The sequence below is a fragment of the Zonotrichia leucophrys genome, chromosome 8 (assembly GCF_028769735.1).
Source record: "Zonotrichia leucophrys gambelii isolate GWCS_2022_RI chromosome 8, RI_Zleu_2.0, whole genome shotgun sequence".
Classification (NCBI taxonomy): Eukaryota; Metazoa; Chordata; class Aves; order Passeriformes; family Passerellidae; genus Zonotrichia; species Zonotrichia leucophrys.
In genome coordinates, this window is record NC_088178.1 from 10,323,622 (window position 1) to 10,347,001 (window position 23,380).

Consider the following 23,380-nt stretch of genomic DNA (forward strand, 5'->3'; position numbering starts at 1 on the left):
TATAATATGTACTTAAGAGTTTTATGTACAGATGTGATGATATATTAATATACAATACACTTATTCCTTCTCTGCCCTCTGTGACACTGTGCATCAGATTACTGCCTTTCTTTGTTGAGGTTAATTGATAAAAACCCATAAACACTGTAGTGATTCCTAGTCTTTACTTTGCTTTAAGGTAGTTTCACTTACTTGACCCTGATTCTCAACAGTTTGATTTACTAATAAAATTGCTTTTGTTTCAGCAATCAAGATATGCCACTTCAATGGCTTTTATAAGTAGCTGGGGTCAGCTCTTAGTAGCTGCATTTTGCTATGTCTTTGGGGCTTACTGTGCCTTAGTTTCCAGACCAAGTATACATGACATCCTAAAGAGTCTAAGTGTGTTAAAATACCATAAGACATCTTTAATACCTGATAATTCCAGGATTTTGTTTGAAGAGGAATGCACAGACTGTTTATAGGTACAAGTGTTTTTAGTTTGGGTGAGAGGACAAAATCTGAAATAAAGATGAAATTGTTGTGTGAATTTAGCTTTCATCCCTCCACCCTTTGCTTATTGTTAAATTTGTGAATTTCCCACCCCTTGCTTATTGTTCAAGGGTGGATTTGCCATTCCATGGTGTCACTGTCAGTGACCCCAGCAGTCATTGTGTAGTCATTGACCCCAAGTGTAGCAGCACTTTTAGGAATCACCAATATACTTTAAAAGCACTGGCAGTGTAATAAAAAAATGCTGCTGAGGTGTTCTGTAGGTATCTTTCTAATGGTAAAGCTTTCTGCTAAATTTAAAATATACTATTTAGAGGAATATTGAAAATAACACAGTTTTACAGAAAGAATAAATACTATTCATGTAATGTTACCAACTGGTGTCATGATCAGAACAAAAAGATAAATTGATGCTTCACCACTGTTAACTTGGAAGGATGAAATATAAACATCTTATTATGATAAACGATGCAGTTAAAGATACTGAAACATCAATCAGGTTTTAAACATGCTATAACTTTTACTGTTATTATTAAGTCTAACCATCTTTACAACCATCTGATATAAAAATGCCCAGAAACAGCATAAAATCCATATATCAGAAGACTTTAGGAATGAATATTGAATGAAAAACTGCTGAGCTCCAGAATATCTATATTCCAGACTTTTCACAGATGTCCCTATAAACAATTTTTTCCCTTTAAAGTAAGTAGTATATGTCAGCAGACATTTTATGCCCTATATGAGTAATATCTGTTTCTTCCTAGCTTTCCTCCATTTTTCTAGTTTCTGTAGAGGTATTGAATACATAGCACAGTAGGAGCCAAGAGCTCCTGGAAAAACATTTGATTTTATCCTCTTTATACCAATGAACAGCACTTGTTATAGGAATATATTTGTCCATTCAAAATTTACAAAAGCAACTACTCATCTGTCATTTAACTTCTCTGGAGGATGGACTTAAACAGTCTTTGGATTTTATATCCTTTCCAGTTTATTAGCACTGCTAGAAATATTGAAACAAATTTGAAATATTTAAGGATATCTTGCAACATGAAAAAAACGTGTAAAAACTTTGTAATTTTTTAAACGGTGGCCTTGAAGTGTGTCGTCAGGTTGATCCACTGAAACATGTCTCTTAGGAATTGTCAGCATTTACACAGTCCATTTTCTGCCAGGTCTCCCCGTTGGGGGCAGAGCTGCCTGAGCAGCACCACCATACCTGCAGGGATGGGCAAGGCCGGTGCTGGTGCCGGGGTGAGCCCGGGCTCTCTGGGTGCCCTGCATCCTGAGGGGCTCATGGGCTGCCAGCGCTGCAGGGGCTGCTGAGACAGGAACCTTTTGTCCGCTCGCTGGGAATAATGCACGTTTCCTTTTGCTCTCTCAAGAGCTTGACTAAGTGACTGTTTATTACCTGTTAAGATTTACTGCTACACAAGCCAAACACGTGAGCCTGGTTTTTTCACAGAGAACTTTAATGTCTTCCAGAGTGAAGTTTATTTCAAGGTCAAGTCTAGAGACTTGATAGAGATCTTGGTTGATACCTGAGGTCAAGACAGTGGGAATTGTAATTGATTGCAATTCAATCAATTTAAGTTTAGAGGCCTTTGTAATAATATTTTCCTGACTTGATTTGTTTTTGGAAGTCTCTTTTGGTAACATTCCATATATCATGAATAAAAAAATTTTGAGAAGAATGTTGCTGTAGAGTCCAGAAAATAAAACATCAGTTGGTTTTACTTGAAGGGAAAAAACAAAACATGTTTGCTTACCTAAGAATATGTGACCTTAAGTTATAAGTGTGTGAGATTTGTGTTAACATTTCACTAAAATCCATTTTTCAGCACTGTGCATTTTCACACATTGTTTTAGAAGAGTAGGGGAATACTGACTTTTCACACTCTAATGGGAGATGATACTGTGCCTCTTGTGCATGAGTAATCATTATCTATACATAAGTTTGTGTACATGTAACATACATTTTGCAAGCTGATTGCAGTTTAATTTTTAAATTTAATTTCAGAATCAAATGTCATATTTAGCAAGATACAGTTCAACAGCTGCCCAAGTCAAATACAAAGGAGTGGATGATGTCATGGGATAGAAGTTGTGGAATATCCTCAGGTCTCTCTGAAGATTATAGAGCATACTTCCCAGTGGCCAGTCCAAGGCCACACAGTCCTGAATACATGACATGAGTTTTATACATTACTGTAAATTGATTACATGTTTTAGTGTACTTTTCTACAATACAGAGCACTGAGCTATTTTGTGTATGAAATTTGAATATAGGCACTGTCAGAAAAGCTTTGTTTGAAACGTTCTGTGAAGTAAACCTACCCAAAACAAACTGTCACACAAGAAAAGAACTTAAAATATTCTGTAGTACTTTCAGAATGATACAGAGTATCTGTCCTTTATTTTAACTTCCTTTAAAGAAAATAGACTTGTGGACAAATCAGATCACCTGGATATTGATAGCTAAATCAATCTATTATCTGGTTTTCAGGAAAAATATCTTGATCCTCATTTTCTGTATCTTTTGATATCCTAGGTTCCTAAGCCAGTAGACTACTCTTCACAACTGTGGTAAGTCTCTTTTTTTACAAGAATCTCTGAAAGAAGCAGTCACAGAAAGCAACTGTGTTTACTACAATTTAAATTATATTGGTTTAACCTTTCTAGGCTTCAGAAGAAGACATTATGTAATAGTTTGGGAAAGCAATACCATGCATTGCCTAAAAGCATTTCTGGTATAATGATTTTGATGTTTTGTTTACATGTCTGTGGCTGCACAGCCTTAGTCCCAGAGGTCTGAAATAGAACAATAAGAGATGGTTATAATATGAGGCGTGGAAGTTTATCTTACATGTTGAGTGAATAATGGAAGGAATAATATTAAATACATCTTGTATCATGAATAATTCTGCATTTCCTTAAAAACCCCCACCAACATTGAAACTGTAGAGATACAGGTGGCACCTGGAGATCCGGTTTAGGGGTGTCTATGGTGGTGCAAGGTTGGACTAGATGAATCTTGAAGGTCTCCTCCAACCTTGATGATGCTTTGAAAAAATGTTGTGTCAAAACTGCAACCACTGCTGCTCTGGGATTTATGAAGTGTGTGAACTCTTTCCCACAACTCAGAAAGGACATGGTGCTTCTGAGAGAGCAGAGTAAGCATCACTTGTGTTCTTTCACTGATTTTATGCCTTGCCATTTTGACATGAGTTCTGACTTCCTCTTAACTTGCTAAAAGTGAAATTAGGATCACACCCAAACAAATAGTTATTATTTTACTTAAAGCTCCTTTCTAATTGGTTGTGATGTATTGGTGTGAAATTTTACATAGTGGTGGGCTGTGGTGGTGACAGCCTTTGTAAAATTATAAGATAAGCATAATTTCTGTGGAAGCCAGGTCACTTTCCCCAATTAACAGTTTAACCTGTGGTTTTGCAAATGAGTGTCTGCTGACAGCGTCTCATGATGTCCTACACAAACCACAAGGCAGAGCAAGGGCACAAATCTGCTCATGCAGCCAGGCTGCAGAGCCAGCGATTTATTTGTCTTAGCTTTCAACACTTAGCATCGGCTTTTTCAAATTTAGATGGGTTTGGCTTATTTATTTTTTTTCCTCGGGATGTTGGGTATACCCATTGCACTTGAGCCTTTCGAGATTATGCGTAATTATGAAATGAAATAAAATCCTGTCTTGTGTAAGTACCAAATTTTCAATTAGGTCTTTTGTTGACCTGATCTACCTCTGGTGGCTGCTTCTCCATTTTGTTGCAATAAATTTCTCTAGAACTCAGGTTCAAGGTTCTGGACCACTGTTGGATTGCTTCTCTTGCAGCATATATTGCAGATAGACCAGGTGGTTTTATGAACTTTTCAAGTCAGTAGTCATTTGGCTAATGCTTGGGCTCGAGCACTTTCCTTAGCAGATATTCTATTCAAAATCAATAAAAGCACTTTTTCTAATTAGGAATTCCACAGCCCCCAGCATGAATTTTTTCATGTTTTATTCCTCATTCAGAAATCTGGAAGTGGTATTCAGTTGCAACGGATATATTCTTGGCCCTCATGATATGTAGAATATTTTCACTCTCTATTGCATATTTAATACACCTTTGGAGCTTTGAAAAAAATCATAGGCAATTTTTATTTTCCTTGTTACAGGTTTGCAGGAGCAATGGAACGATTGCAGGCAGAAAGTGAACTGATCAACAGAGTAAACAGCACTTACCTGGTGCGGCACAGGACCAAAGAATCAGGAGAATATGCAATTAGCATTAAGTAAGTGGAATTCGATTAAGAATGCCCAAAGAAAGTTTTCCTGTGCTCATTTTTGTCTAGATAGTATTTGAAATAAATATAGAAAACAAGCCACTGTTTCCATTATATAATTATGTGCAGCCTTGAAGAGAGTCAATGTAGGAAAACTGAAGTTGCTGTCTAAAAATACCCAGGATTTATGGGAGGAGAGAAGCAATGGTTTTGGAATGCTGATGTAGCAAGTTGGGGGTACAAAAATAAAGCTTGAGTATGTTGGAGAAGAGTAAGCAGTACAGTGAGATCTGTTCAGTTGACTGGTGAGAACTCAAAGCCCTTTGCATCTCAGACTATCCAGTAAAATGTGGGTTTGTACATTTTGTGGGGGCAAATAATTTTTTGCCTTCATGTTGTTGATCAATATGAATATAAAAGCAGGAAGTACATGGGAATTCCCAATTAGAATAAGCAGTTAGCTGTGACTTTTTTTTTCTGATGACAGATTACTTCTTTAGCTGTACTTTAATAAATATGTTTGGTTGATTAGATGTCAACTTTGTTTTGGCACAGATATACATTTTGTCTTAAGAATTTATGTGTGTGGTGTTCTAGGGGCATGCCCTCAGGTAATTATTGATTGTGTCTGATTAAAAACACATTTATATTCATAAGTTATTCATTGCCCACAGGTACAATAACGAAGTGAAACACATCAAGATTTTAACAAGAGATGGCTTTTTCCACATTGCAGAAAATAGAAAATTTAAAAATTTAATGGTAAGCATTGATTAGCTTTTTAACATTGTGAGATTTTCTCTGTAGCTGTTTCTGTCAGAGAGAACTACTTTGGTTTATGAAATTCCATAAAGCTATGTGAGTGAAAGATTTCAATTGTGTCCACTCCTGCTAATAGGATAATTTTTTATGTTTATGGTTTTAGCTCTAAGTGATAATTTTATGTACTTAAGACTACATATTTATTGTTAGGACTGGACTGTGTCCCTTGTAGTGAAGGGGAAAAGAGGAGGAATTTGAATCCTATCCATCAACCCACTCTGGAGTTAGGCTGAATCTGGAAAGAAGAATTTGATATCTTTGGAAATCTTGGTTTTTAGGAATCAATTGGATTAAAATTTATGCAGCAGCCTTCCTGAATGCATAATCAAGTATGTGAAAATGCTAAATTAAAATGAAGGACAATACAAAACAAGAGCAGGGAGAAGCCTTAAAACCAGGAGGCCTTGGAAATTATTTTAGTTTAACCACTGATACTCTTGTAAAACTAATACTCTGTAAAACAAGAGCATCCTAGAAGTGGGGAGAGATTCAGTGATAATCTGTAAGTGCTCATTAGAACAGCAAGAACATAAATTTCTTGATGAAGAATGCACCAGGCTGTTTTTGCACTCTTGTCTTCATTTCACACTTAGAAGCCAGTGAGTTGTGTAGTTTTAGGGCTGGGGACTGTGAGATCTTTTCATTGTTTAGCAGTTGTTTAGCAGTTGAAATGATGATGTTGCTCACATAGACAAGGAAGGTGACTGCTTAATCTGTGAACCCTGCAAATGATTCATTGGAAATGGATCGTGGCAAAACAGGGCAGCTGGCGACCTGCCACACTGCCAGGTTTCTTCTTGTGGCAGTGGTGCAGTTTAATGCACTGCTGCAGGCTCCAGAGTAGAGCAGAAATATAAATAAATGACCAAGTTGGATGGAAAATGAGCAAATAGAATATGCATTGCATTGCAGAATTAGGTGGACAGAAGAAATTTCTGGTGTAAGGACCTCACTGCTACCTACTTAGCCTTGCTGACATTCAAGTAGGAAAGAATTTTTTCATAATACAGATTTAGGGTATTATGAATTCTGCCCTTGAGAGTTAAATACACAAATGGTGTGGTGTTTGTACGTGCTGTGGAACAACTGCTTTGTTCTGGATAGATGCAAGAGAAAAAGTAAGAGTGTCTTAAAGAAAAGAGGAACAAAAGTAGATTGAGTAGAAGTGGGAGCAGAAGAGAGACAAAGGCAGCATCCATGGAAATGTTAAGTAGTGATCTGCAGTGACACAGCATTTTGTACTGCTCTGGAGGGGGAAAAAAGCAGAAGAATTCTTGTGTCTAGTTTTCCTAGTACATTTGAAAAACTTCCTCCAGAGTAATTAAAATGTGCTGAGTGTGTAGAGCAGGGTGCAGTGGAAGGTCAGTTTGGCTGCTGCTGTGAATCAGGGAGATGTGACAGGCTCCTGGGGACCCCATCCATGCTGGCACGGACTGCTTAACTCACTCGTCTGTTTGTAAGCTTGCTACTGTGATCTGTGCAACTCATGTTTTAGAGGCCAGTTGTCAGTCAACCATTTTCATGGAAGAATGGAATTAAAACCTAAGCTTTAAAAGTAACTCTGTGACATGAAATGATTTTTTTCTTTTTCCTCAGTTTAAGACCAATTTACTTATTTTGCCTATGAACAACATGTGTCCATTTGGAATTCTAATTACTTTTACCAAACAAAACAATCCTTACAGACTTACACTGTGCAGAAAGATAACAAAAGTTTCATACTAATTATATTCCATTTATCCAGATATCCTACTTTGAATGCTACTTACTTACAAATCACACACAGTATTGTCATGGTAATTTGAATGTCTGGATATTCAGTGATGATATGGGAGTAAATTTCATTGCTGCCATTCCAGTTTGTGTCATGTGCTGACACGAAACAGCAAAGCCCAAAGAGTTCTTGGTATCACTGATGTAGGCTATTATAGGCTAGGCATTTTCGTAGCTTTTTGTGGTGCTGGATATTGTTTTGTTTTTGGTTTGTTTCCTGATTTTTTGGTTGAGTGTTTTTTTTCATAGAATAAAATTATTAGACACAGTATAATCTCCTAATTTTAAGCTTGGCTTGGTCAACTCTGATTTTGCAAGTCTAAATATAAATAAGTGGAATGAATTGAAGGGTTTATAGTAAATAGATTGCTTTGCGCTTGCATTTCTGAAGACTGAAATCCCACATTGGAATGGATCAATTGAAGTACATTTCCTTTGAATTGTCCAGTGACTTTTAATCTTATTCTAGCTCCATGTACAAATGATGTGGTCTTGAGATTTCTAGGGCTAGTTCAAATGCAGCAGACAATGGCTGGGGTTGAAGATTTCAAACAGAGCGTGAGCTGTCAGAATCTTGATGGGTGTTGCCTTCTTTAGAGTAGGAATTTGAGTCACTTGTCTTCTTGGTTACATAAACTATTTCAGCTATTGTTTCATATTTACATATATGAATTTTTGCATATATATGTAAAATACTCCTGTGGGTACCTATGAATGCTTATATAGATGTGCACACACAGAGACAATGAAATGTTTGGATTGGGTACCATGAGAATGTGAAACACTGGATTTTTCAGTCAGTGTGCAGTCTGACACCCCCCAAGCCTGCCCTGCTTTGGAAGTTTTACATCATCTGAATATCTGCGCATTAAGTTGCTGTTAATTTATAAGCCTTGTGCTTTATTTCAGATCTGTGTTCTTACAAATGCCTGTGTAGATAAACATAATTTATTATAGCAAAAGAGATTTGAGAAAACAGGGACATGTACCATTCCATCCTTAGCAAGCAGCTGACCTTGCCTTCTGCCTGACTCCAGAAAAGCAAAGCCATCTTCAGCCTGACTTAAAGGAGCAGCAAATGTTGACTCTGACAAAAAGATTTTACTTAGCTGATTTTTGGGGTGACTTTTTTGGTTTGTTTTGTTTAAATTTTTTAAGTGGCAATATAAAAGCTGGTACTTTATATTTTAAAAAAATAACCATTTTCTATGGGATGTATTGTAAAATAAGGTTATTGGTATAATGAAGCTGTCGTTGTCAGAATGCTGAATGGTGTGTGATTTCAATTTCCAATGCAAGTGTTTTTCCTTTCTGAAAGGAACTTGTAGAATACTACAAGCACCACTCTCTCAAAGAAGGTTTTCGAAGTTTGGATACTACTCTTCAATTTCCATACAAAGAATCGGAAAACTCAGTGGGACAGAGGAGTAACAGAACAGGTGGCAATGGTGAGGATTATAAGTTTTTGTGGATTACTTTCTGTCATGTATATGTGTGTATGTATATATATATTAAAAGGACAAGGTCCTTGAAGCATTTTTATCTTCCATTTTTGACATATAACCAATTACTATGGCAATGCTTTTAGCTAGGATTTTTGGAAGCTAAGCAGATTTGGATCTGCCAGGAAATTTATAAACATGTCTAGCAAGCTTGTCTTGCTGCCAAACTTAAAATCTCCCCGATATTCAAAAATTCTATTAGACATGCTGGTGAGAGATTAAACTGCATGTTGCCTAGTTTCTTAAGAAATTTGCATATGTGCAGCTACAAGTGTTAATATCTGTGACAATTTCTAATCCTTAAAAAGAGATTTAAATAAATCAGTCTTGTAGCATAGCCCTATGAAGTAGCACCTCAGTAATACCAAATAATTGTGTAATAAATTAGATTTACTCTACCATAATTATTTTTATGCATGTTTTTAAACATGGAATGTTCATTAGGGTTCCTTTACTAAGCTTCAAAAGTTCATGAACTACTGTCCAATGTAAATAGCAGTTAAAAAGTTGTGAGGTTTGGAGATAAACTGAGAAGCCTTGCAATGCATATGCTGTCTTTTATTTAAGCTATTAAAATTTAAGTGGAAGTCAGCATGATTTTTAGGACATGGACAGGTTCAATGTTAATGATAAAACCTACTACATGGCTGGCCTCTGAAAAGTATATAATGTTTCTGTCAAAGAGCAAATATTAGATTTGCTGTTCTGCAGTCATTGGCTGCATCTTTGTACTGTAAGAAATAAGAGGAATATAAAAATGAATGGGGATTTTAACAATATGAAGACTGCTGTAAAAGCCCAAAAAAGCCCAGTCTAGTCTGTGTGATGATGGTGGTGGCTTTGTTACTTTCATTTGCTGTTTTCTTGAGCTTTTGTTTACTTGCTTGCCTCTGTTCCGTAACATTTCTGTAACTTTGGAGGCTTTCTTCCTCTCTTAGTTAAATTGAAGATAATTTAGGACAAATGAATGTGAGAAACCAGCATGTCCCTGGCATTTCATTCACTGTCTCTACCTCCCAGTTCATCTTCTTTCCATTTCTGTTCTCCTTCACTGCTTCCCAGGACTTCTGTCTATTGTCTCCTCTCTGTGGTGTTCATGTCCATTCCTGGTGAATTTCTCTGCCCTGTCCCTTTAGCTCATGGTCTCCTGGTACTTCTCTCTTGATTTACTTTGCTTTTTTTTAGTTGTTATTGACTCTGAGCTGAATCAGATTGTTTTCTGTTTTTTCCTTAGGCCAGTTAGAATGTATCTCAGTTTGAATGTATCTATTCTGTCCACCGACTTCTTACTCTGCAAGAGCTCAATCCTTTCCTGCTTTACAGGACACAAGATTTATGGTAGATCCTCATTAACTTGGGTCATCATACAAAAGAAAACATCTTTTACAAGATCTTTTGGGCAGTATGTGGGAGAGCAAGAGAAATGACTGAGGGATGCTCTCATTGTAGTCCAGGGGATGAGGAAGGGCATCTCTGCTGCAGTAACCATCAGCCCTTTGCTGCTGCAGACTGTGCTGGTGGAAACTGCAGGTTTTGTCCTAGACCAAACTGACCTGAAAAACCTTTCGATTCCCAAACTCATGTAAAATCGAATAGATTTCCATAATTCTGCTGCTTTATCTAGACTGACTCTGAATGACATGTCCTTTAATGTATTGGACAGTCAAGTGTGTCCCTATTAGTGTGGTGATTTATTTTTTTGTTTTGTTTTGTTTGTTTAACCAAAATGATCATGATTATCAGTCCATCTCTGGGTCACTCTGCTTGGTTTTTAGGCTGTCTTGTTCATTTTACCAAGCTGATGTAAGAAAAGCCTTATATTTATGCTGTGTGAACCCTGCTGGGCTGGATTTAGAAAGAATTTGGGAAACTTGAGGCTGCAGTTTGGTTTAGTAGAGGAAGCAAATAAGTCCCATGGGGCAGCAGTTGGACATGGAGGTTACTGACAGCCCTCAGCGAGGAACATCTCACAGCTGATTTTTTGGATCTCTTCCCACATAATCCAAGTGCAAGAAAAAATGTTGGAAGGAAGCTAGACAAAGTAGATGAGGAGAGAGGGGGCACTTCTCTGTATTTTTTCAATTTTGCAGCTACTCAGCATGGGGCTGAAGGTAGTGAATACAATGGGCTTTGACAGTTTGAAGCTAATTTAGAGAAGGATTTGGGTTTAATGCAGTATTTTTCTCTATACTATTCACATACCTGGATTTTTTAATGAAGCCATCTTTTGAAAAGACATCAGCATTTTTTTCAAAACAGTGCATCTTTAGGATATATAACTGACAGAATAAGTAGGAAAAGTATTTCTAAAAAACATTAGTTGAACCACAGCAGACTTTGACAGAGTTTTATAATTTTCTGCTGCCAAGGTCTTTGAGCTGCTGTGAAATTGGATGGCAATACTGAATTGACTTTACTTCCCAGAAAAGAGTGAGAAAGATGTATGTTAATTTATTTTTGGTATTTGTTATGTTGTCATTTAGCCATATGGGAAAAGAAAAACAACTGGTATTTCATTTAACTTGTGATTTCTAATATGAATTATAATAAGTCACTTTGTAACTCCTTAAACTTTCTTAAATCAGGGAATTTGATTCTTGCTTCAGCATCTACTTGATTTTTAGAATAATGTTTTAGAACATTAATAAAAATCTCCTAGTGGGATAGTTATTTTGCCTTTCCAGTTTTTGGCTTCCCACTTGGGTTAGAACTTTGCTTTCAGTCTCCTTGTCTTGCAGATGTCCCCCGTGTTGTTCTCATATTCATTGTACACTTCTTTTAATGTGGTTGTACAAGCTGTCAGATGTTTACTTCTGTCAATATAGAACTTCAAGTTAATTGGGAAGATTTTTTTGGGAAATGGTATATTCTTTGTTAGTTTTTCAGTCTTAGGCTTTTCTAGACACACACAGTTTGATCAAGTTTTGTTTTGCTACACAGAAAAATACTAATTCTTACTTAGATTATAGAAATGATCAACCAGTTAATGAAGTAAAGGCAAAAAAGGGAAGAAAAGGGGACATTACGCTGTGGAGTAGAATAATGGCACTTTATTCTGATTTGCTGATGCAGAGCACAATCATATAGAGAAATTTCAATCTTTATGAAATTTAAATTTTAATGTAACCTAAATCATGAAGCCAAGTCCTACCTGAGGGATAGCTTTCTTTGTCAGTTAACTAGGAGTAGGTATATTAACAGCTTACTTATGCTTAATGCATTAACTGCCTGCTGTTGCTTAATGCATTAACTGTGTAAAGGCATCTGTTAGTAAAGTAAAACAAAGCAAGTATCATCCCAACCCTTAGGGAATCAAAAGAATTCAGCCTTTCTGCTTAGAAGCCAACACCAACACCCTATCATCAAAACAGATCAGTTACCTGTAGAAATCTAGTAGGATTTCCTTGCCCACATTTACTTGTTCAGAGTTTGACACATAAAACCAACCCTCCACCTATATCAGAGAGAAAAATCAGGATAAAGCCTGCTCAGTTAAGGACCAGCCATCCCCCGTACAGCACAGTGTGTTCCTGTGGGCTGCTGTACTGCTCTGCCATTGTGCTTCTGGAGAAGTAAAGGCAGGTGTTTGCCTCTAAGAATGGACACTGCTGTCGAGTCAAGTGGCCCTCTTGGGTTGTGTAGCACAATTCCCCACAGACCTGTTCCTTGGGGTTGCTGTCTCCAGTATAAAGGAACCGCTCATTCATCCCAGATACTCCATTCAGTGTTAGAGGTGGAGAAAGCATCATCACTGGGAAGGATCAGAAGGGAGTTTCTAGACAGTAAGAGGCCCTGGAGCATGATTTTCTTGTCCTATGAGACACTAACCTAAAATGCTGTTGGTTTGCCTTGTGGGATATTTTTTTATTTCTAAACCCAAGGTTTATGAATTTTAAAATACATTATCAGTTCTGTTTATTTTATTCATGCTTGTAGTTTCCTTGTCACAAATGTATCTATTGTCATCCAGGTGAGATGCACAAAACAGTATCATTACCTCCACCATGGATTCTTGCATAAAATCATTCTAGTCATCATTCCTGCAAGTACCATTTTGAAGCCAAATCACTGTGTTTCATGTGTAGTCAGAAGAATAAATTCAGAGAAATAGCTGTAAGTGATAAATATAACCCTGTTACTTTTGGAAGGAGAATTCTTGTTCAGTAATTACAGATATTATTAGCTATAATTTAGAGGCTGCATTATCATTTATCCAGTTGAGATGGATGTACCTTTCCAAATCACAGCTGGGAGCAAAGATCCCAACTTCATTAGACATATACACTATATATCTTTATTGCCTCTTCCAAAGAGGGACAAAATGTGAGAACAGGTCAATAAACTGTAGTTTCACTTGAAGCAATTCTAGTTAATTTAATCTAATTTTTGCATTTAAAAGTGCCCTAGTTTTATTGACAACAGAGCAGGAGCACCTGTGGCTTTCACCCAGAGAAGCTGCTATAGGGGCTTAGGATGATGTGCTGGTATTGCCTAGGCCAAGCTCTTTTTGCTTGCTCAAGGGGTTTATTGCAAGTTGGGGAAGCTGCAAATATGAGCAGTTCTGTTTGGGCCTTAAAGGATGTAGTTTAGCTGTGGAATTCCTACTGATGTTAATGATTTACAGGGCAGAACGCATGCTTTGTTTCCATGCCATAGTTTGGAGTTGACTCCAGGTCAACTTAAACTATATCCTAATTAAGGGCATGTGACTAGTGTTGCTGGGCTTAAGAGGGTTTATGTATGCATGAGTTCTTGCTTTTGTAAGAAGTGGGACACACAAAGAATTAAAACAACTTTTGTTAAATCTGAAAATATTTGCAAGAGGCTGCAGTTACAATTTACTTCTCTGAAGCCCTAAATGGGTGACTTCTGCCTACTTTACTCTTTGAAAAATGCAGTTGTTAAAAATTAAATTATAGATCCAGATTTTCTAGTTATTACAGTCAATTTCCTTGCAGACATCCTTAGTAGGGAACCTTAGTTTCCTTATTATCAATGAATTATATAGTTAAAAAACTATTATTTAAATCTTATGCCAATATTTCAATGTTCTTTTGCTTTTCTCTTTTTCTCTTTTTTTTCCTCTAAGCCCCTTCTTTGTTCTGTGGGTTTTCTTTTGTAACTCCTCCAGACTACAGCTTTGTTCCCCCTTCCTCCACTCCTTTCTGGTCAGGTACTGCTTTACTGCTTTTATATTTCTTCTAAATTTGTTTCTGTTGTTTCTGTGTGCAGCAAGTGAGGGAAGGGACGAATCTAATACTTCAGGTCTTCTCTGACTCAAAAAACTGAGTTATTACTTGTTTTTCTTGGAATGTAACAAAAATAAAACTCTTGAACTTTTGAATTATTACTGCTTATTTCAGTAAGCAGTTTGAATAGGAGTTGCAAAGCTCAATAGTTGCAGCAGATTCAAGACCACTTGACTGTTAATTTGCTATGCAGTTGACATCTATGAGCTACGTATTTTCAGTGTATTTGCTCAAATGCACAAACATGGAAATCTCAGTGCTTGTTGGTAAATAATACATTCGTCCCATCCCTGCAGCAAATCATACTGCAGTAGCATCTTAGAATACAGTAGGTTTTTTTTTTTTGTAGAGAATGCTTTCTTTAAACTCTGCATTAACATTATTAATTAATTTTGCCCATCTGTTTTCTAAATATGGTTTTCTTTATTTCCATTTAACCATCTCTGGCTTTAATAGATGCAATCATTTCAAACCAAGAGGCTGCATAAAAATGCTAAAAGTAGTAACATTGGTGGCCTCAGTCAGTGCATCAGTATGGGTATCACTTGCTCTGATCTCTAAGATTTGGTCTGCAAAGAGGTGAACTGCATCACTGGACAATTTAAGAAGAATTTTGCCAGTAGAAAGGTGAATGCCTTTGAGGAGCACGTGGAAGGAGCTGCTGATGTGGAGAAAGCAGCACTTGCTCAGGTTACACTGGCCTGCATTTGTGTGCAGGGGTGGAGGACACTGCCCGGGGTGTGCAGAGCAGGAGTGGGGCTGGCTTTTGCCCTAGGGAAGGGAGGTGTCCAGCACAAATGCAGATGGAGTCATCAAGATCTCAGCGGGCATTATGTTTTACACCTGCCCCACAGAGACTGTCCAAATTATTTGGTGCTCTGAGAAGGATTCTTGGGGCTTCCCATAGTTTCCTGAGGGGAAAAGGACTTAGGTGGCAGCTTTGTAGGAGAATGGTTACTGAGCTTACTTGGGCTGAGAGCATCTCTGGTGACCCCTCCCTCGATTCACCCCAAGGATTTCAGTCTCCATGTCTTGGGCTACACTTGAATGTTTTGCACCTCAGTTGTTTCTTCTATTTCTATGCCCTTACATATAGATATTTTTGGGGCAGATACTTCTTTTCAGTAGTCACAACAATGACCGAGAATGCAAGCTAGAGGGTGCCCTTCCAGTTGACATTTGCTTTTATGAAGGACACATCTGTGGAAAGCCATTTTGGTGTAGCTGTTTGCCCTGTGGTGGTGACGCTCAGCTGGACTCCCTGAAGCACTCACCTGATCTGAAGCAACATGAAGGAGTTAAATTTTAGCTCTTTGCTCACTGTAAATACTGTGAGCTTTTGTCCTTTTGGGCAGGGATAGGAGAGGACATCTTGCATTCAGCTGCCCAGTACTTGACTGTGAATTCCATTCTTACTGAAACTTGTATCTGTTCCATGAGAATAAAATTGTGAAGTGGCCTACAGTGATAGAACAGCAATCAAGACTCAGTTATTTGAACCTTATCACACATTCCCATATATTCCCACGATGAGGTTTCAATAAATTATAACGACATTCTTTTTTTTATATGAAAAACTGCTGTATCAGAAAATTCATTAATAACTGTAATAATAAGTATCAATTCAATGTCTTACATATCACAATATGCCAGTTTAAGTATTTTGTTACACAAGTGCAAAATATTAAAGGAAAACATTGATCTGCAGTGCTTAATTAACCATATCTACCGATTATATTCTGAGAGCTTCATATATTTGCCTTCTTTTTAAAAATAGCCCAATAATTTGCCTACATTAAAACACCAAATACTTATTTCATGACATTACAAGTATTTTTTTCAAAAGTATCTTCAGTGGTGGCTTAGTTCTGCTGATCTGGAAACTGGTAACAGAGGAGAAGGTTAAGCTGACTGCTGAGCCCTACTGAAGGTGCTGCCAGTGCCTGGATAAGGGCACTGAGGTTTGGTGAAACAGTAGATGTACAAGTGAATGTACATGGCTTCAAGGAGCTTGGAAACTAATACACAGGAGCAACCCTCAGGGCAGTGGCTGCAGATTTATGAGGAGGCCAGAGCACAAGGAGAGAGAAACAACTACTCTCAGCTTTAATAATACTACATTGACCTTCATGGAATTCAAGCATGTGAGCTAGACCAGCCTGCTGTGATCACAGGGAACCTCTGTTGTTTGCACCCCAGATGCATCATCAGTGGCTCAAACTAGTATTAAAATTCATTTGCAGCACATCTATTTCACTGGTAATGTCCAATATACTCCAGTGTAAATCAAAGCTGATGATAGTTCCTGTAGTCATCATCTTCTGTTTGCAGAAGGAAAGGCTGGATTAAGTAAAAGCACCTTTTTCTCATTCACATATGCACTTTTCATTTGCCTCCTTTGGATTTCTCACTCTATTTCCAATTAGTTCTCTGAGTATCTCCCTTCTATTACACAAGGTTTATTTATTACTGCTTTTTAACAGCTTCTTTTCGTTTTTAACACTCTCTTTCCCTCCCCCCTCCCTTTAATTTCTCATTCATCCACTTGCTGGCCCTTTCTTTCCATCAATCTATGCTGTAAATCCCATTCTCTCTCTGAGTTCTTCCTGTAGCTATCCTCTTTCTGTCCTTCACTCAGTGTTGCTTCTCTTTCCCATCTGTCCAGGTGTCCTTTCCATGTGTTGTCTGCCCTCAATTTTATTTATCCCAGGACAGCACTAATTGGGAATTCAGGGCTGATAGCCTCTACTCAAGGTGTTTTTGTGTTTGTGTCAGCAGAGAGAGATGGTTAATATTTTTTTCCAAAAAAAAATTAGCACTGTCATTTTCCTGTATTCCATCACTCATCTGGCTTACTTTTATATATTTCCTATCATGAGCTTCACTTTTATTTGAAAATATGGATCTTGGATTCTAAATTAATCTAAATTCTGCTACTTTCTGCCTCAAGACTTTTGAAGATATATGGTTTTGATTTCTCTTGCTTCTTTCTCCTTTTCCTCTCTGCTTTGTGACTTGAAAAAGTTAAAAGTCTTCCTTTCCCCCAGATGTGCTCCTCTTTATTCTCTATCCTAATTTTCCTTGCTATTTTCCATTTTTATTATTTGTCTATGCATTTCTTTCCTTCTTAGTTGTTTTCTTCCCCATTTTCTCACATTTCTTCATCTTTGCTTCCTGTAATTTTTCCTTGCCCCTTTATCTTTCTAGAATCTGAAATTATACCCTGCTCCCCAGAATCACACCTTGCATCCTGCAGTGCTTCTCCAAATCTGTCAGTGAATGCTGCACGCCTGGGAATGCTTACTGACCCTCCAATCAATAACTGCTCCTCTTTTTTCCTTTCTCCAAAACAATTGCTGCCCACGATGTGCTCTTTCCCTGTAAAATTGATTACTGCAATGCTGATAAGGTATAGGACATTACATTCACGTCAGGGTCTAAACAAGTGCCATCTACATCTGACTGGCTAAGAGGGGGTAAAAAAGCATGTTTGAGCTTCAATGTGCTTAATATAGCACCTAGGTTTTTGCAACATCAATATAAGCAATAAACTGAGAGGCTGGTTCTCTGTTATATGGCATCTTTTACATAACTTATCAGGTGTCTGATAAGCATACTCTACATAAGCAGTCGGAAGGGTTGGACTAAGCTTTAGTGACATGATATAAACATTATCTGTTATCAAAACCGGGTTTTAGGCATTCTGTTTCTGTGATAGCTAATATTATTTTACATGTAGTATTCCTTGTTAGTTTAAAATAAATTGTTTATATTTTCTCTTTAAGCTGAAAGTATTTGAACATATTATGATTTTCAGATATTTAATACTATTATGTGTCTATGATCCATTGGAGTCAGAAGAAAACCTCAACACAAGCAGAATGAAAACTGTTAAGGTTTCTCAGCTCATCTGCTGTGTTTTGGGTTCTTGATTTAAATTAAAGGCACCTAGATATGAATTCATGGTATTACACTGTTGAGGGCACTGCAAAACTAGAATCTTAAAGGCATTTCCGAAGGTCTCTTATCTGTTAGGCCATGCCTACTCTCCTCTCATTATCCTCACACTGGAATCATTGAGGATTTCTTTTGCAAGTTTGGATATTCTATCTACATCAGCATTGGAACAATTTCCTATAAAACTATTTGGAAAAATGATGGTTTTTGAGTTTTTGAAGTGAGGCTTTTTGTGCCTTTGCTTTTTAAAAATTCTTCACAGCTTTTTATTGTTTAAAATGTCTGGGCTTTACATTGGCAAAATTCTTCTATATTGATGTACCTTGAAACTTTAAAGTGTTAATTTCACTGAACCTTAATTTTATAGAAAAATTCAGTGGTGATTTACAGAATGAACTCCTGAAAAGAATAGATTTACATCAGTCAATATTAATGCAGATTGTGACAAATGATCCGTGGAAATTTCCTGTAGAAAGTCTGTAACTTTTTGCTCATGCTGATGTTAGCTTCCAGTTTTAAGTGCATTAATATTTAACTTGGGAGTTGTTTTTTGAAAGAACAGCACCTTATTCTGTTTGTTTTGCTTCATTAGAAGTCTAAAGTTAAATCAACTGTAAATGCTAATAATTCTTTTGGAAGGAAATTAGTGACCTGTAAAATATGTTGATGTATATAACTGGCAGCAAGTTTTATTATGAAGCCCAAGAATAAAATAATTGAGATGTATTTAGCAATCTTAGGGTGGGGAATATTTTATTTATGGCTCATCTAGTTTGACTTTTCTTCTAAAAAATAAAGAGGACTTTTCAAAAAATGACCAAAAAAAATCCCTTCAGCTTTTATACCATTAACCTATATTTAAGTCTTATTGATGTTTGTAGTGCAGATGTTTTGCATAAAATGAATGCCAGTATATGTTGCTGTTGAATCCTTGTTTTATATTTTACAGTATTTCTGTTTACAGTGGTTTGGCAGCCTTGCCTCAAGCAGACCTAATATTAATCTCACCATGTGCTTCCTTCCAGTGCTGAGCCCGAAGGTGATCGGCATTGCCATAGCCAGGTACGACTTCTGTGCCCGGGACATGCGAGAGCTGTCCTTGCTCAAAGGGGATGTAGTCAAAATTTACACCAAGATGAGTGCCAATGGCTGGTGGAGAGGTGAAGTAAATGGAAGGGTAAGGCTATTTATTTTCCTTTTCCTGTGTTTCTTTCTGCCTTCACTGACAGTGATTTTGTTAAAAAAAAAGTGTGATCCTGCATTGTGTATTTAAATTCAAAAGATGGAACATGTTCTCATCTTTGTTTCATAGCAGCGAGGCAGAACTCTTGCCAGGTAGCTTTCCCAGCATCTAAATTATTGGTTATTTAATGTGACCTAGCAGGCTGAATATTTGGGCTAGGTTATATGTTTGGAAAATAACCAGGATTAATAGCACTGCTGCAGTTGACCTTTCTTGAACTGTTTTGCACGCAGATACTTGGGGTCAGGTTCCTGGTGCTGTGGAGCTCTCTTTAGCACTTTACCACAGAATGATTTCCCACATCTTTCTGCCAGAACACAATGCAATGGAACCAACCACCTTTTTATAGAAGGCTGCTGCTTTGATCTCTAGGAATGTGGCCCAGATGAAGTGACACATTTAGCAGGGATTTTTATGAACTCACTTTACACCCTGCTCTGAGACTTGGAAGGGAAGTTTCAGTTTTGACCTATAAAGGGTTTACTGTTTCAATCTTAGTTTACTGCCTTATAATGCAGATTAGTCAGAAGCATTTGAGACTGCTGTTTCCATGTTTAAAATGCTGAGTCCAGGGTCAAGGAATGTAAATTGTCTGAAGCTGGAAATGATGGTTGCAAGTGCAGTTGAAGTGAATGTCCAGACCTACTGCTTTATGCAATTTGGAGAATCTTTTTTATTGTGTACATGAGCTTGGTTATGTTAAATGGTTACAGCTTTTTAAATAGTCAATTAGACCAGAAGAAATAGGGAAGCAGAAGAAATACCCATGGTGCTTTATACATTTTACATGTGAAGAAAGCTGAACAACTCACTGTAATGCAGCTGCCCACATTCTAACAGAAGGCAAGGAATGTCCCTTTAAGTGCTGGCATTCCTTGGTAACTTTCATAGCCTGGACTTGACGTTATAAATTCACCTCTGGAGATATTTTGGCAAGGTAGTCTAAAAATTTCTGCAGTCACCCCTTCTAGTCATGCTCTAGGTTTGGTTTTGAGTTCTTTCATGCATGTTAAATGGACTTCAGGTATAAAGAAGTCTGAAGAAACCTAAAGCAAATACACAAAATAAGAAATATATTACATTGTGTCGCTGTATGTCTTACATAAAACTTATTTGGCACATCAATAATTTCAGAATGTAGACAACTTTATAACTTCTGAAGTGTAGGACACTAGATTCTACTGTCTTTATTTTTGTAATCTTTTTAATATATGTACAGAACAGACCCATCCTTGCTGTGCCTAGGACAGCCATTAACAAAAAACCCTTGTGCATCTCATGTATTATTTTGTTTTGCTTTTCCCCTTTTTAGGTGGGCTGGTTTCCATCAACTTATGTTGAAGAGGACGAATGAATTAAAAACTATCCTCTGCTGACCAGCAGTTTCAGGGATTGTAAAAATTTATATCTTCAATGTGGTGTTGGTCTTGTTAAGTATTTAAACAGCAACACTTTTGCCTGTCTGAACCTTCCAGTCTTAATGTTGGGATTTATACAGAAGTTTGGGCTGACAGATTATTACCTTCCCCAGAGCTGTGCAAGAAACAAGCTGCCAGTTTGCCATCACTGGGGATCAGTACAAAGTCCAACCCTCACCTTCCCAGAAGATCTTTGGAAAGCAAAATTCTTTGTTCCTTTGCATTTCACCCTGTACTACACCATGAGTACTAGCAATGGCTGAATATGTAACATTTCTCTTCCAGCTAACATCTGTGATGGTACAAGGAGATGAAGGCTTCTTATTTCTTATTACTGCATGCAGAAAACAAATTTCAATCATTCCAGTGGGCATAAAGTATAGTCAGTAGACTTGTCTTGAGACATCAAACTACTTTACTTATCAGCTTACAAACCATTTTAAATTCACAAAAACATTCTGAAGGAAATGTATAGTAAATATGAGTAGCATTCATACATATGTAATTACTTAACTGGCTACTTTGAGGTCCTGCCTAGATCTTCTAACAATCTGTTTAAAGACATTCTAAAGAGGTGTAGTGATGTGGTATTGCTTTAAAAAACATTCACAAAGTGGAATAGTGTGATCCTTTATTGTCAACTCAAGCCTTTTTATGTGAGGTTTTTCATTTAAGCAGCTGACAATAAAAGTGCAGCTGGGGGATAGTCATGACAAGATGAGCTGAAAGTTTTCAGCAATAACATTAAATAAATATTGCAGACTTATTCTGAAGGAGAAAATACTAATGCAAGATGATGTCATTTCTCAAGAACAAAAGTGTTTACCTTAACCTCTTGGTTGACTTAGATGAACTTCAATGCTTTCAATTCAGTACTGTCTTTTCCTAGTTATACAGGAGTTTCTATCACCTTTTGAGAATGGAAATGGAACTTGCAAACTTCCTTCTGCCCTTTCCTTTCTTGTTGCCCGAGATGTCAATGGCAGTTCAGTGAGGGAGTTGTCTTGTTGCAGTGTTCTCAGCATCCCCAAATGTGTCTAGGTTAGCCAGCATGAAAGACCAGGCCTTGTAAAGTGGTGTCCACTGCTTGGTGAGGCAGTGTTTACTGTAATTATGAAGAGTTAGAAATGTAGTTACAAGCTAAAATACATGTGGATGATGTCTTCAGATATTCAGTTCTAAATATTTAAGTAATGTCACTTGAAAACTTGAAAGAAAATCAAGCTCTTAAATGAAGTCAATTCATCCTGTCCTACATCCTCTCTTTTGCTTTTTGCCTGTTCTCTTTTTCTGCTGGCATCTTAAAGTTAGTGTGCACTGTCACTGCACAATTAAACCCTGCAGTGCTGTCCCAGTCTACAAGCACCATAATCTCCACTATTTGTCCACAGAGCAGAATCTGCTAGTACATATTGGGGTTTTTCTTTGGCTACCCCCAGGATTCTTTGCTTCTTTCTGGCCTTTCCTGGCTACCAAGAAGAATCGAGCACAGCACAGAGTTCACAAAAACCCCTTCATCTCTGCAACTCTTACCCACCTACCACACCTGGCAGGCAGTGCTGTGTGACCAGGGCAAAGAGAGGAGCTTCTCCTTAGAAACTTGAGAGATTCCGCCTTGCAGATGAAATTCTGCCCATGCTCTAACTTTTCAAGGATTTACCTCAAAATGATGTAAACTGTGATTGTGTTGAATACATTACTTGATGGAGTAATTGAGAGCATTTGTAAATATGTACATGATGCATAAAAATTTTGTAAATGATGTGTACAGCAGTGTAGGCTAGAGTATGCAGTCTTTGATCACGTTTTGCCATGCAGTTTGATTGTCTGTTGTGAGCTTAATCCTGTATTCCTTAAGGAGACAAAGATGATTCTTTCCCAGTTTTGCCTGCTTAAGGGGTAGAGGAATAGGCTCTAGGTCTGTGAAGTGTTTAGTGCTTTACTGTCATATAGTTCTGAGACGAGGCAGTTAAATTCAGTATGAGTTGAAAAATATAGCAGTCATTTTCAACAGCTTGGCTTTAGAATAATTTTGAGTATTCTCTCCATCCTAAAAATGTTGTAAAGCTTTTAAGTAATTCCTGAGTCCAGTAGTCATCCTTTGAGAAGAATGAAAGCCATAGGTAAACTTTACTTTTGTGTGTAAATCTGCATATCATTGTCTGTGTTTAATGCCCTGTATTGATTGAGTTAATGCTGCATCTTAAACTATATTTTGAGTACCAAAGACTTCCGAAATATTCTGGAGCATCTCTTTCATGTGCTGCTTTTATCTGTATGGAGTTGTTTTATGTCATGCAATAATGGAGTTACAGTACTTTAATTTGTACTATTTTGTAAATATGTTACATATAATAAACTGGTTAATTTTTTTGTTTAATGACATGTCAAAATGTGTAGTTTGCTGCTGTGAAGGTTGTGCTTCATTTGTCTCACCATCTTCTCATTGTGAGAAGTTGATAATGGTTTGTTTCTGTCTCCAAGGTTTATATAATCCTTATTTAGCTGTAAAACTGAGCTGTCAGTGTAAGTGGGATAGTACAGCTTTCCTTGAGAACTTTTTATTGTCAGGATAATATGACTTGTGCCAGGAAGTGCTGAGGCTTCTTTGTTTTGTGTGGGTTTTTAAAAAATTTA

The 23,380-nt window shown here is 37.2% G+C and overlaps 1 protein-coding gene across 2 annotated transcripts in view; it reads left to right on the forward strand.

Moving 5' to 3' along the window:
- VAV3 (vav guanine nucleotide exchange factor 3) overlaps positions 1–23,100 on the forward strand; it is a 147,447-nt gene extending 124,347 nt beyond the window's left edge. Inside the window, exons 22-28 of one of the 2 annotated variants that reach the window (XM_064719563.1) lie at positions 3,047–3,081; positions 4,672–4,788; positions 5,454–5,541; positions 8,693–8,822; positions 13,966–14,049; positions 19,108–19,259; positions 20,638–23,100. In XM_064719563.1, coding sequence (XP_064575633.1) covers positions 3,047–3,081; positions 4,672–4,788; positions 5,454–5,541; positions 8,693–8,822; positions 13,966–14,049; positions 19,108–19,259; positions 20,638–20,679 — 648 coding nt within the window. In that variant the 3' untranslated portion in view covers positions 20,680–23,100. The remainder of the gene's footprint in view (positions 1–3,046; positions 3,082–4,671; positions 4,789–5,453; positions 5,542–8,692; positions 8,823–13,965; positions 14,050–19,107; positions 19,260–20,637) is intronic. The other variant, XM_064719564.1, reaches the window with a different exon arrangement.
- Positions 23,101–23,380: the final 280 nt, after the last annotated feature.